The sequence below is a fragment of the Meriones unguiculatus genome, chromosome 20 (assembly GCF_030254825.1).
Source record: "Meriones unguiculatus strain TT.TT164.6M chromosome 20, Bangor_MerUng_6.1, whole genome shotgun sequence".
NCBI lineage: Eukaryota > Metazoa > Chordata > Mammalia > Rodentia > Muridae > Meriones > Meriones unguiculatus.
This window is the reverse complement of record NC_083367.1, coordinates 32769389-32784246: the sequence shown is the minus strand read 5'-3', so window position 1 is coordinate 32784246 and position 14858 is coordinate 32769389. Positions and strand designations below refer to the sequence as shown.

General features: G+C 37.7%; 1 protein-coding gene across 1 annotated transcript in view; it reads right to left on the bottom strand.

The window, feature by feature from the left end:
- Trdn (triadin) overlaps positions 1-14858 on the bottom strand; it is a 382140-nt gene that overhangs the window by 208773 nt on the left and 158509 nt on the right. Inside the window, exons 11-12 of the mRNA XM_060373675.1 lie at positions 4339-4404; positions 3366-3425 (exon numbers count right to left, since the gene is read on the bottom strand). Coding sequence (XP_060229658.1) covers positions 3366-3425; positions 4339-4404 — 126 coding nt within the window. The remainder of the gene's footprint in view (positions 1-3365; positions 3426-4338; positions 4405-14858) is intronic.

Sequence of the window (14858 nt, the reverse complement as noted above, 5' to 3'; positions counted from 1 at the left end):
TGAAACTCACTCTGTAAACAGGCTTGCCTCGAACTCACACAGGTCCACCTACCCCTGCCTCCCTGAGTGCTAGCAGTAAAGGCATGTGTTATCATTGACTGGCTAGATTTGATTTGCAATTATTGTGTTTCAACTATCATAGAATAAGCTGATGATTTGGTATCACATAAAACACAAGTTTCACTTTTTCCCCAACACAGACTATGAGCAAAATTAACAGAATTAACTTTGGGTTGTTTTTATCTGCATGATAAAAGAAGGAAAGCATAATGCAGTTGTGTAACATAAATAAACCTATGTATTCTATAAGCAGTAAAACATAGTAGTCACAAGCCATAGTGTCTAAGCCTGGCCTCTGGATTTTTAATATACTATTCTTTGTAGCTACAATTGTTATATTCATTGTTTTATTTCCTTCACATTTCAAGAATGACTGACATATGTACTTGGAATTATTAAGGTGGATTTTCACCTTAATTAGTCTGAAAAAGACATGGGCGATTCAGAATCATCTGAGTGTTTCTGTTATAGTATTTCCAAGGAGGATTAACTAGGAAAGGAAAATTTGCCATGAATATTGGGAACACTATCCCTCAGGCAGGGACTGAATAGAATAAAAAAGAAGAAAGCTTGTTACCACATTCATTCTGTCTCGGTTCCCTAGTTTCAGTGGTTTACACAGTCTGGTTTTACTCCACAATGCACTGACACCTCTGAAAACATAAACCAAAATAAAACCTTTTTCCCTTCTTTATGTCAGATGTTCATCACAGCTTTAAGAAGAGCCACGAGTGCCAGCTCTTTAACAATTCAAGCCATACTTCATTTTATCTTTAGCCCTATAGTATATCTACTATGCTAAGTAGCCTAAGACTGATTGTTTCAAAATATATTCAAATTCTGAAATTTTTGAAACTGTTATCAAATTCTACAAGGAAACAATCTAGAAAGTAATTAAATTCTCTCTCTGTCTGTCTCTCTCTCCCACACACATACTTATACACAGCATAAAATGAAGATTTGAGTGTTAAGGACATTTAAACACTATATTGAATAATATACATTTCCATCGAAGTTAGATTAATATATAAGACTCAATGATATGTGATCAAAATAAAAAAATGAAAACTTCAAACAGAAAAAAGGCTTCAAAAAGGCAAGTGTGTTGTACAGTCCATTCTGAATAGGCTTCTATGTGCTCAGCAGTAAACCAGTTTCATTTTGCATCAATGGTTCTAGCCTTGCAAGAAGAGAAACTGCCATAGACAGTTGTTCCCAGTAATGAACAGCATCACCTCGATATGACTGGGACACTAAAGTCTTCACAGCATGGAGTTTCAGGTTTTCTCAGGACTCCCTGTACATATACATATTTTAGCTTTCAGCCACAACATTTAGCTAAAACAAAACAAGACATACTATAAGACAGAGAAGCAATAAGACACACACATACAAAGAGAGAGAAAGAGAGAGAGGGAGACAGAGAAAGACAGAAAGACAGTGACAGAGACAAAGAGAGACAACCTGATAGACAGACAGAGGGACAGACACACACTCAGACAGGTAGGCATTCATATTTAGTCACACATGCATGCACACACACACACGTACACACAGATAGACAGGCATGCGTGCATGCATGCAGGCAGACACACACACAGAGAGACAGAGAGAGGGACAGAGAGAGACAGACGAACAGAGAGATAGGCAGACACACACACACATACACACAGGCAGGCAGGCATGCAGATTAACTCACACTTGTACACACACACACACACATACACACACACATATACACCCTTACGAGACCCTGCACCCTTGAGTTTTATCTAATGTTTTCTGGACAAAACTCCCAAACTCATTGAATCCCTGCTGTCCCTTCTTGCTTATTTTGTAAGCCCTGTGCAACTCTTCCTGTTTTATATTTCAACCTGGTTATAGTACGGTAGGAGAAATGCCGTGTTTTTCCTGTTTTCGATTCGCAATGGTCATTGCTTAGTTTGTCAAACTCTGCTCTCTTCTTCAGGTTCCTTCACCACTGCTTTTCTCTCCCACAGAAACTATTATTCCTACTCCCCCCTGAGGAGGTCAGGATGCTACTAATGCCGCCCTGTCCAGCCTGCCCTCTCCTGCCTATGTCTCACCTTGGAGCTCTGTTTGAGTGCCTCCCATTGAAGCATAACTACCATGTAAACATTTAGAGAATTGCTTTCAGTTTGCTGTTATCCCAGGAGCATCTGAAAATCTTAGTTTACGTTATGACTAGCTGAGAAGAATTTGGTGGCTACCCCATTGCATAGGCCCTGGGATGTTTGCGTTTTAATGGAGCACGTTTGCTCCATAACTCAACAGAATGGAGTCGCTCTGAGCTGAATTTCAACCATCACAGACACAGGTAGAGGAGATATACGGGATGAAAATATTCATCACTGAGCCATAACACTTTGAGAGAACTTTCCATGTATACACATGTCCTACCCTACAAAGTTAAGCCAGTGCTTAAGTTTGCCCAAGCATAAAATCAAAACCAAACGCAGAAATCTCAGCTGAGCCACAGTTGAGTCATCAGTTTCTTAATGAGGACCTTTAATCTTGCTTAGCTCTGTGGTTTTGCACGGTGATACTGTTATCCGTGGGTAGATCCTGTGACTTTCTCGGCTTTGCCAAGATGGTGAGCAACTGGACCGGGCTCGTCAGAGAGATCGTGCTGACCTTAGCTGCTTATTTTCATGTACCTTGCACATTTACCTCACACAGTCAAGTGTTACAAATTGCTTATCTGTCTCCTTTATCAGTATGCATCTTCATAAAGCCCACTTTTCTGCTTACCCACTCAGGACTTCCCTTTTCAAAGACCTGGGAGTGACTTCTTTGAAATATAAGCAAAAGGAAAGACTTCCCACGCCTCCCACTTTGCCATCCTACTTTAACTTGTCAACTGTTGCTTCTCATGAGCATGTAAGAAAGTTTACACAAATGGTAAAGTTGGCGCAGTCTGGTTTTACAATGCACGGAACCCTCTGAAAACATAAACCAAAATAACACCTTCTTCCCTTCTTTATATTAGGTGTTCGTGTACGCAAATGAGTATTAATCCTCCATTTTAGCTATTTTACCGCTCTCCTGCTTTTCTTTCCAGCAGAGATAAATTTCGGATGGAGTTTTGACCACTCTCACATCTTGCAGTAGCCTTGACTAATGTTCTTCATGTATATTTAACCTTCTACCACATTTTTGCTTTTACATACTAAACTTCGGTAGGTGTGAGTACCTATATTCAAGATGCATATGGATGCACCAAAATTGTTTGTGAACTAAATCCCTGAAGGCAATGGAAGAAAACAAAGAAAAAATAATAATACCTTTGCTTTTCACATCAGAGGCAGTTTCCCTCTCACTCTTCTTTTTGCCTTCTCCTTTTTCTGCTGGGGAAATAACATTATAAGCCCCTAACTCATTCGTTCTTATATGTTTCAGAGTACATATGATTGCCAGTAAGAAAATAATTTTACGTTGCAAAGAAAATTTTAAGTCCAAAGCCATAAATCCTCTATAAGTGGACATACTAGAACCTTCCAAATACACTTACAGCTTAGCTGTCCTAACTGTCTATGAAGGGGTTTAACTGAATGAGGGAAACAAATCTTTAACAAAGGTAGGGACATTAAATGCATCATTAATTACAGTATAATTGCAGAATAGTTTTCTAAACTATATAAAAGAATAGATTGAGTGTGCCCTGAGCTATCTGGTCATAGAACTATTATATTAGAATTCTTTTTAAATATTTGAAAATCACTTGGCAGTATCAGATGAATATTAACAAACAAGAGCCATGAAAAGAGAAGAATGGCTGTATATTTTTTCCCTTGTTTAAATTATCGGTTACTTTTAATAAAATTGAATGAAGTACATAATAACCTCCATTACACACATACACACATGCAATACACATTTCATATATATATATAAAACAGTCACTACAAAAAAATTAAAAGAAAAATACCACAGTAGTATCTTTAGCAAATGTGTTTAGGACCAGAAGATTTGGCACAGTCTTGGAATTTCAAGTCTCCGAGGCAGGAGGATCATGAGTTACACACCAGCCTGAGCTAAACAGAAAAATCCTATTTTTACATGAATACGCAAATAAAGGGTTTTAAATATTTTCTTCAGTTCGGATTTTTGTTTGAAATGTTTAAAACTCCTGGGTGTTTTCCCTAACAATGGCAATCATACAAGTGAACCTCTTTGCTAGAAAACAATAGCTTTGCCAGCAATACTATAAATTAATACTATCTGATTTAGGTTTTAGATAGCTTTTCCATTCCTTACCTTTCTTTTTTGTTTCAGAAGTAACTTTCTTCTCGGCTTTCTTCTTTTCCTCTTCTTTTTCTTTTTCTAGAGAAGAAATTACAAACATCCCCATTAAGGAAAGCCAGTAAAGAAAGAAGGAAGCCCGATGAACTGAACAGAAGGATTACTCCTGAGTGGGTTCTGTCTCCAGGCAACCTTGTGACCTCCAACAAGCCTGAAGCTGATAGCACCTTTTCCCCATTTTAAAAATAACAATAACCCCCTCAAAGCTAGAGTGTTATCAGGCACTCTGCATAGCATCTTGCTAAACTCTAGGTGAAGTTTTCATGAACACTATTAAAAGTCGACTTAGATAGTTATTTTCTGTGTCCCCCACTTAATATTATTTTTTATTCATTATATTATAATAAACATAAATATTATATTAGTGACTATTATATTATTGTTTTGTTAATGTTAGACCGGTGGTTCTCAGCATGTGGGTCACGATCCCTTAGGTGAGTGAGGCAACCCTTTCACAAGAGTCACCTAAGACTACTGGAAAACACAGACATTCGCATTATAGTTCAGAATAGTAGCAAAAGTGAGGTTATGAAGTAGCAATGATTACAGGTCACGACAACCTGAAGAACTGTCTTAAAGTGTCACAGCATTAGGAAGGTTGAGAACCGCTGTGTAAGACCATTTTATTTTAAGTTTTTATTTTATTTATTTATTTTTTTAATTCATTTCAGCTCTGGCTCTTGTCAGCAGACATTTGGAGCTGGTGACATCTGAGTGGCAATGTGTCAGGGATATTACCTTCACGACCCTTTCTTGACACTTGCATGCACTGCTCTGCTCAGCTATACACAGGTTGTAATAAATCTGAATGCCGTGCAAAATCATGTATGGTTCCATTACAGTTCCTAGGGGACGCCTGTTCCGGATACCTGAGGGTGCCTTTGTTATGACTGGGGCCGAGAGATAATGTCAAATGCTGTCCCGCTCTGCGCGTGGACTTCTCTAGACACTTTGATGGTAAGTCGAGTCAGTTCAAACAATGAAACCAAGTGCTTGTATTCAGTTGCTGAAATAGATTGTTCTGCAATTTCAGGCTTAAAGCAGTAATATGAATTTTTAATATTGGAAACTGATTTCTGTCTTCTGTTTATCCTGTATTTGAAATACCTTTTGCTTTGCCATTTTCAGGAACGGATGCCTTCTAAGTTTTTCATTATGAGATTTTTTTTGCAGTGCTGAGAATATCCAATGTGCAATTCTAACATGAATTCTTAAGTTGTCTACTAAGAACTGCATCTAATTAAATACAGGAATTAATTCATCCCCTTAGGTATAGAAATTTTTTTACCTACAAGATCAAAGCTAACGCTTTCTTTTAGTGTTAGAAGTATAATTTATAGAGTCCCTTTCCACCACTCCCTGAGACAATCTAGCATTGTAAGGAGACACATTCTCACTTTGTCTAAACGTGTCTGCAGGTACTCCTGCAGCTTGTTCAGCCTGAAGGAGGAAGTCCACAAGGTAAATTTTATCATTCCAGTGTCAGAAATAAGGCAATTGAAATTCACTTTGCCTTTTCCACAAGGCTTAGGCATAAGCAAAACATATTTACAATTTTGAATAAAGATTTTTTTTAAGTGTTATTACGTTCAGTTTCTTTCCTGGGAGAAGTTATGTGTAGCAGGACATTTTTCATGTTGTTAAATAAATAAAAATGCCAGGTAATTAACAAGGCATTTGATAAACATCATCATGTGATGTCATGGATCGGGAAAGGGTCTAATTAAGTATGAATACTTACAAATATTTCTAAGACCATACTAATAATACCACAGCCACCACATAATCACCATTTAGTATCTAAGTTTCCCACTGCAGAGGAATAAATATTTCATCAGAAGGTCTGTGCCAATTAGTCAGTGGCACACCAAACTTCGGATAAAAGTAGATACTTGAGGCCATGAGGTGTAAGCTGTTCTTTTCAAGTTTTTAGAAGAGAATGATCTTGTTCAATGAATCCCCCATGTTTTGAATTAATATTGCTGGGATTTTATTGTGGCAATACAGTAGTCTTACCTAAGTTCAGACTGAATTAATGTTTCTATGATACACTCTGCCTGAAATTATAACCATACACAGTGAGACTCACGAATAAGAGCAGAAGTCCACAAAGGTAAGTATGAATAATGTACTTTAATAATGTTTTTTATAAATTAGAGCTTTATGCTGTCATCATATGACTCACTGTATTCGTGGGGAATATTATTTAAAATATAAGTTTCTAAAGATTCTGCCTTTTTCAACCACTGTTTTCTGTGTTCTGTAGGTGAGTAGTAACAATGAAATTAAAATTTTCATTTATACAAGACATAGGAATTCAATTGTGCCTTACTTGAGCATAAAAGTAACTCATATTTCTTTCACGAAGACTCTCCTTCTTTGGACATTTTCTCCCTCGTCATTCAACAATTCCCTCTGCATGTGATTATGCTTTCCCACAGACAATTCTCCTTGCCTTGTCTTCTAATGTTTTGCTGTTTTGTTTGCAACAACTAGAGAAGGGTTAGAGCCTTCAAAGACATTAGTTTTTAAACAGCTAGCAATTAAACATGTGTATAGATGGACTTGTAAGCACATTGTCTTTCTCTGACAAAATTGTTCCTAAGCTCTGAAACGATGGTGCTATCTGGCCAGGCTCATAGTAAAGGCTGTTGTTGGTGAGACAAATCCTTGCTACAACATGCAGCCCCAAGCCAACAAAAATGTTATTAGCTTCTGCATAAATTAACATCAGATGAAAGGAAAATTAAAAGACTTTTCACTTCCTAAGCCCTTACAATAGGCTTTTTTCTCCCTTCCTTTTAAATGTTTATATGCCTTTTCAAAACCAGAAAACACATAATGGTTAATTATAGTTGTAAAGTAGTTGAATACTCTGGTTTCTAGGAAAATTAAGAAATAAATTCAAACATTTTAAATTGTGTTTTATTTCTTGTTATTCTTCTCCAAGTCTCGCTAGTATAGAGATTATTCTAACTCCACACGGCAGAGGAATGATTTTCATCACTACTGGGTCACTATTGGTGTATTTTTGTGTCCAGTCAAATCAGGTCTCACTTCTTCTGTGACACCACATTTCAGCATTCCCTGTCACTGTCACCTTGTTTCTCTGGAGTGGTTAAAACTGGCCTGCAACCCTGTTCCTGGCCTGACCATGGGAAAGAGCATAAAAGGAGATGAGGTCAATTACAAGAACAGTTATTAGACTTTTCCATTGTTATCTGCAGGATGTGAGATAAGTAACAATACATGGGTCTCTTTGGTCTGAATTCCGTTCTTGAACTTTTCCAGTTGTCCAAATTTCAGGTAACCAATAAGCCATGCCATGCTTTTTTGCTGTGACGTATGAAGACAATTGAACCAAAGTGTCTAGAACAAAGTAGCAGCTAAAAGTACACTGAAAATAATGACCAGCATTTACTACATTTGACAAATAATAAAAATGCGAGTAAATACAAACGTTAGTATTTTTCTAGGTGTGAGTTTTGTTGATTTCTGTGCAAATCATTTGTCTTTCTGCATCCAAGGGGTATGTGTTTAGAATAGTTTTTCTTGAGAAACATCATGAAAATTTATAGACATGTAGAGGTGAATCTGTTTACAATACAGCTGTGCTGCAATAGAGAAGTAAACCTCTGGCTGCCATTTGGTTATGGTTTGTTAGCCACTATTTACAAAAAGGCGAACTGAAATTTAAAATGTCAAAGCAGCTGCCCAACATCGTAGGACTAGACAAGGTTAAGAAGAGAGTTCATACCAACAATCTGCACACTTTGTTTTCCAAACCCTGTAGATAACAGTGGAGGACGTCTGATAATCCCTCATTGTTTAATTAATGCAACTGTTGGGTAAATTTAGCCTTTCCATCCTCGACCACAAATTTTAGGGAAATGACAAGAATGAATTTAAATTCATCATTACCTCACACCTGATTTCAAATGAAATTCACAAAATCTTTCACATATTAGTCAGTTTTTACTGGGAAGAAATTACTTTAAAAATATTTACAATTTTAAGGTGCCATCCCATAATGCCTATATTTCACAAAGGTTTAAAGCCTGAGAAAAGTCCATTTGCAAGCTTAAGGTGCATGTGTATATAATGTTAAATGCTGATAAAGATTAGAAAATAAAAGATGTAATATCCTACTTTGCTTTCATGTTGCTGCGATAGAGCCCTATCTAAAATCAAGTTGGGAAAGGAAAGGATTTATTTGCCTTACAAGTAGCACTCTATCACTGAATGAGGACAAGGCAGGAACTCAGGGCAGGAGCCTGGAAGGAGGAGCTCAAGCTCAGACCATTGGAAAACTGCTTATTTGTTCGCTTCTAAGTTCATGGTCATTCATTTTGTTTTTACAAAACCCAGGCCTACCTGCCTAGGCATTATACCCTCCCATATGACTCAGTGATCCAAAAAAAAATTCTCCACAGACATGCCGATAGGCCATTTGACTGAGGCAGTTCTTCAACTGAGTGGACCTCTGCCAGGGTGCATCAATCAATCAATTCGACAACTGAAACTAAGTATGAGACTTGTTTTTAGCAGATTAGGTAATCTGAAGTTGGGAAACAGCATTGTTTTCATTAGGGTGAGTCATGTGTAAGTCACTATTTTTAAAATTATTTTTTAAAGATTTATTTATTTATTTATTTATTTATTTATATGCATATGAGTGCTCCTCTAGATACATTCCTGCAAGCCAGAGGAGGAAATCAGATCTCAGTATGGATGGTTGTGTACCACCATGGGGTTGCTGGGAATTGAACTCAAGACTTTTGATAGAGCAGTCAGTGCTCTTAATCACTGAGCCATCTCTCCAGCCCGTGTAAGTCATTCTTAATGTGTGATATTAAGAAACTATAGAAAAAAAATGGAAGTGTTTGGACTACTTCTGTAAGAAGAAACATACCTGCCAAGTCTCTGAAACTAGGCCATGCTAGATACATAGAAAACATGGAGAAATAGTGGATTAAGGCATAATGTAAGATTCGGAGGCAGGTTTCTAATGAGCCCCATCATGTAAAATGTAGGGGCTTATGGTGAGAGTTATTCTTCTGACAGCAACACAGGGAAGTATGAGGCCACACTAAGCAGACAATTTCCGTGCTCCTGGGTGATGACATGAGGGCATTTTGATGATGGGCGATGTCAAATGCTCCGTTGGATTATGTGTTGAGATGATAAGGACGACTTAGGTGAAAATGTTCTTTACTTGTTGTTGTTCACTATTAAATTTTCTGAATTTTATCTGGGGCTTTTCAAAGAAGGAAACATTATGCAACAGAATTAGAGCCATTACTTTGCAATGTAGTAGTTACTATGACAGCAAGGGTCTTTCGAGTGAGGGCTTCACTTGAGTTATCTGCCATAACTAAGCTGGCCTTTTAGAACCCTAATCCATTTTCTTTGCCTTCAATTTTCTTTCGTAATGGCAGAATTATCCACTGAAAGCAGTTTTCATTATTAGTCATTAACAAATATCTACCAAGCTGCAACTCCTTAGCAGTTTCCAGTGACTACTCAGAGCCTTTTAGCTATGCAATTTAGTCATTGAAATCAACAAAGGTTTATTTAGTCTTATGCTAAATCAGCTGCAAGGAGCTTTTAGAAAGCTTTGGCTCCTAATGTAAGAGTCAAAGTGAGAAGTGAAAGTTCACAATGGCATTAAAGTCTTTGGGAGCAAAGGTCAGAGAGTCTGCCCGGGAAGTCTGGGTGAGGAAGACTAGGCAGTTCTGAAGGGAAACCCCCAGCCTGAGGCTCAATGCTATGCAGAGCCTGGCTGTGGCCTGTGTATTCCAAGCCTGACAGCCTAAACTGCTACAGAGCTGAAGCTGAGCAGGGGAGACTTGTGTGTTATGGCTACAATCAGGGAATTAACTTCAACTTCCCATGGAGTAAATGCCCTAAAGGGCTCTGGATCTGAAATTAAATCTGATCTTGCTCAAGGTGTCCTGTTATATTCCTTCTTTGAGTCTCTACAGTACTAAGATAAAGAGAAATCACCTATTAATTACCTATTTTGTGTTTAAGGAAAAGTTTTAAAATGTTGCAGTTTTGGTGATAATGAATATACTGTCAAGATTACAAGAAACTTCACTAATAGAAAACAAGTACATGACTTTTTTTATAGAATATTATTTATATTATTAGCATGTATTTAATTCATGGGTAAAAATCTGCTCACCTGTAGCTGGTGAGAGAATGAGCTCAAGGGAGGTTACACAGAATTTCAAAATTTATGTAAATGACAGAGCAGAGACACAACTCTAAGGATAAACACTAACTGCCTTTTTTTTCCTCTGGAATATGAAAAGTGAAAGTTTTCACTGCCCTTGCACAGGTATCCAGGCAAGGGCCTGGAAAAGTGTGTCATCTTACACTTCCTTCCTTCGGTGTCTAACTTGTGTTTTTGTTCTATCTCAATGAATATTCTCTGACCTAATAACAATTGTGTTTTCAACAACTGAATTTTTTAACTAAAAAAAGAATCCAAAGGGAAGAATAATTTACTGTACTTTAAATCACAAAACATCTCTATCAATTAAACTTAACGTTTAAAATAAACAGATTTTCCCTAAACATTTTAAAAAATTATAGAGGGCTTTTTTTAGAGAACTGATTGTTACAATTACACGGATGAGAGTTGCCAGGCTTGTTTGTTTGTTCTTCATTTTCTGAACAAATACGAACCCGTAAAAGAAACTGGGTAGAGGGCACTGAATGCAATGTTCTAAGTTTTACTTAGAATGTTTTTAGTTAGGTCTTTTTATTTATTTATTTATTTATTTATTTATTTTATTTTATTTCAAAACAGGTTTCTCTGTGTAGCCTTGGCTGTCCTGAAACTAACCCTTTAGGCCAAGCTCGCCTTGAACTCACAAAGATCTGCCTGACTCATGCCTCCTGAGTGCTGGGATTGAAGGCATGCTCCACCACCACCTGGCCACCACAAAGGGTTTTAAGTATCAGTCGGGAAATATTCAAATAAATTTTGTTTGACTTGTTCCAAAGCAAGTAGCTGCCATTCCACATGCATTTATCATGTCAAATGACACAAAAACAGTTGTTCTTTTTCATTTGTCTCACAATGCTGTGTCATTCTGAGGTTCTCCTTTAAACAATTTAAGGTTTATACAGAATCATTACTTCCCCCAAATATTCTGTTGTAAACATTGACACAAAATACTTTTCAGACAGCTTTTCATTTTCAGCATCACGTCACCTAACCTAAATTACTTTTCTGCATTTTCCTTATGAGCTCTCCATTTGCCTGTAATTGGAAGTGGACTGTGAGTGGCCTTCATTATGTTTGAAATGTCAAGAATGCCTAGATGCATTTAAAAGTTGAGCTTTGCCTTTCTCATCACTTAAGTATTGCTTTTAACAGTAAAAGTTGGTTACAACTAAGAGTCAAAATTTACATTAGAATATTATTTCTAAGATAGTATTTTTTTATAAATAGCCCTTTCAGAATTTTGAATTTGATTTACTTTATAAAATACATTAGAGAATCTCTATTGTTATTTTCCAATATAACATGACTTTGGGATTACTGAAAGACACCAGTATGCTGCTCATATTTATAAGACTTTCTTTTTTTTTTACAGTTTATTCATTATATATCCTGATAGAAGCCTCTCCCTCTACTCCTCTCAGTCCCACCCTTCCTCCTTATTCCCCTCATCCCCCTTGCCTAGTCCACAGAAAGAGGAAGTTCTCCTCCTTGGCCATTTGCCCATAGCTTATCAGGTCTCATCAGAACTGCCTGGAACCTCTTCCTCTGGGGCCTGGCAAGGCTACATCGCCAGGGGCAAGTGATCAGAGAGCAGGCAACAGAGTTTATGACAGAGGCAACCTTGCTCCCCTTACAGAGACCCACATGGAGAGAGAGCTGGCAATCAGCTACATCTGAGCAGGGGGTCTAAGTCCTCTCCAAGCATGGACCTTGGTTGGTGCATCAGTCTCTGCAGGACCCTCTGGGCTCAGATTAATAAGTGTATTTTAGCCATATAATATAGGATAGCCATACTAAAAAAAATGTACAGATCTAAAGAAGCTGAATAACAAGGAGGATCCTGGGGAGGATGCTTAAAATCCCATGCAAAATGGCAAACAGAATAGACACCAGAAGTGGTAGAAGAGACCGAACAGGTTGGAAGCCTGCTATAGAGGGTCCTCTGGAAGTCTCCATCCAACAAGGGTTCTAGGCAGAGGCTGAGACTCACAGGCAAACATTGGGCAGAATACAGAGAGTCTTATGGAAGAAGGGGGAGACAGAAGGACACAGGACACAGAGGGGACAGGAGTCCCATAAGAAAACTTTTTTATTTGAAGCCTTTCAATTTTTTAAAATTTGCTTAAAGGCTATTAATTCTTAAAGTGAAATTAAATGCCTTTGCTAAGAACTCAGTTTTTTACTTTGTAATGATTTTCTTATGTTAAGCTCAGCTTCACTATAACTTGTGAAATATATCTATTTCATCATCACCTATAACACACATTAAAGCAGGATTACATGTTTATATCATCACCTGCTGCACATAAGGTTTATTACAATAGCATCAAATATGCCACTTAATTGAAACACCCCAAGTTTTTCACAGTGTAAACAGTTCCAACATTCTTCATTCCATTTGGTGAGAACAGAAATAGCTTCAAAGGTGTGGTCACTTTCCTCATTAACCACCAAGGAAAAATAAAATTACTTACCACCAGCTTGAATTATAGAGAAAAGCATTTATATTAAGCTGATAAAAATAGCAAATACATGCTTTATTTTTCTCTTGTACATGTAAAGAAGAACCTTAAAGGTATCAATTTCTTTCTTCATATAGGTTTATGAGTAAATTTCATCTATTTTTATGAGTAAAATTTGTTAGCCTAGAAGATAATTTGAACTTTACAGTAAGAAAATGCTAGAAAATCATATTCACTCTGCTATAAAAACCTTCTGTCATATGTTTTAGGTTAGTTTAGTTTAGTTTTTTTATTTTTCTATGATGAAACACTAGCCGAAATTAAGTTAGGAAGACAGGGATTTATTTCCTCTTAAAACTTCCAGATCACAGTCTATCCTAAGGTATGTCACGGTGGGAACTCATGGCAGGAGCCTGGACTCTGAAACTGAAGAAGAGACCATGGAAAAATGCTGCCTCCTGGCTCATTCATTAAACCTTTCTCAGCTTGTTTATTACGTGGCCCTGGGAGTCCATGCACTAGCCATGGTGGATTGGGCCCTAGCACATCAATTGTCAATCAAGAACACACCTACATTCATAGGCCAATTGATGAAAGAAATTCCTCAATTCAGGTTTCCTATTTTTTTTTCTTTAGTAGATGGATTTTTTAAATTCTTTATTAATTAGACTTTATGCACTTTGTATCCCCCCCCTTGTGGTTTTCTCCCTCCTCCCACTCCAATCCCTCCTTTACTTCACCCTCTCCATGTAGGCCCCTCCCCAAGTCCACTGATAGGGGAGGTCTTCTTTTCCTTCCTTCTGAACCTATTCAATTAGGTCTCATCAGGAGTGGCTGCAGTGTCTTCTTCTGTGGCCTGGTAATGCTGCTTCCCCCTCAGGAGGAGGTAATTAAAGAGCAAGCTAATCAGTTCATGTCAGAGACAGTCCCTGTTCCTATTACAATGGAACCCACTTGGATACTGAACTGCCATGGGCTACATCTGTGCAGGGGTCTTAGGTTATCTCCATGCATAGTCCTTGGTTGGAGTATCAGTCTCAGGAAAGACCCCTGTGCTCAGATTTTTTGGTTCTGTTGCTCTGCTTGTGGAGTTCCTGTCCTCACCAGATCTTACTGTTTCCCATTTCTTTCCCAAGTTTCCCTGCACTCTGCCCAAAGGTTGCCCAAAAGTCTTAGCATCTGTACTGATAGTCTGTAGGTCAGAGCCTTTCAGAGGTCTTCAGTGTCAGGCTCCTGACTTGTTCCCTCTTTTCTCCTTCTTCTGATGTCCATCCTCTTTGCCTTTCTGGATAGGGATTGAGCATTTTAGCAAGAGTCCTCCCTCTTGATTAGTTTCTTTAGGTGTACAGATTTTAGTAGGTTTATCCTATATTATATGTCTATATGAGTGAGTATATACCATGTGTGTCTTTCTGCTTCTAGGATATCTCACTCAGGATGATCTTTTCCAGATACCACCATTTATCCGCAAATTTCATGATATCCTTGTTTTTTATTGCTGAGTAATATTCAATTGTGTAGATGTACCACAATTTCTATATCCATCCCTCCACTGGGGGGCATCTGGGCTGTTTCCAGATTCTGGCTATTACAAATAAAGCTGCTACAAACATGGTTGAACAAATGTCCTTATTGTGTACTTGAGATACTTTTGGGTATATGCTTAGGAGTGGTATAGCTGGATCTTGAGGAAGGGCTATTCCTAGTTGTCTGAGAAAGCACCAGATTGATTTCCAGAGTGGTTGTACAAGTTTACATTCCCATCAGCAGTGGAG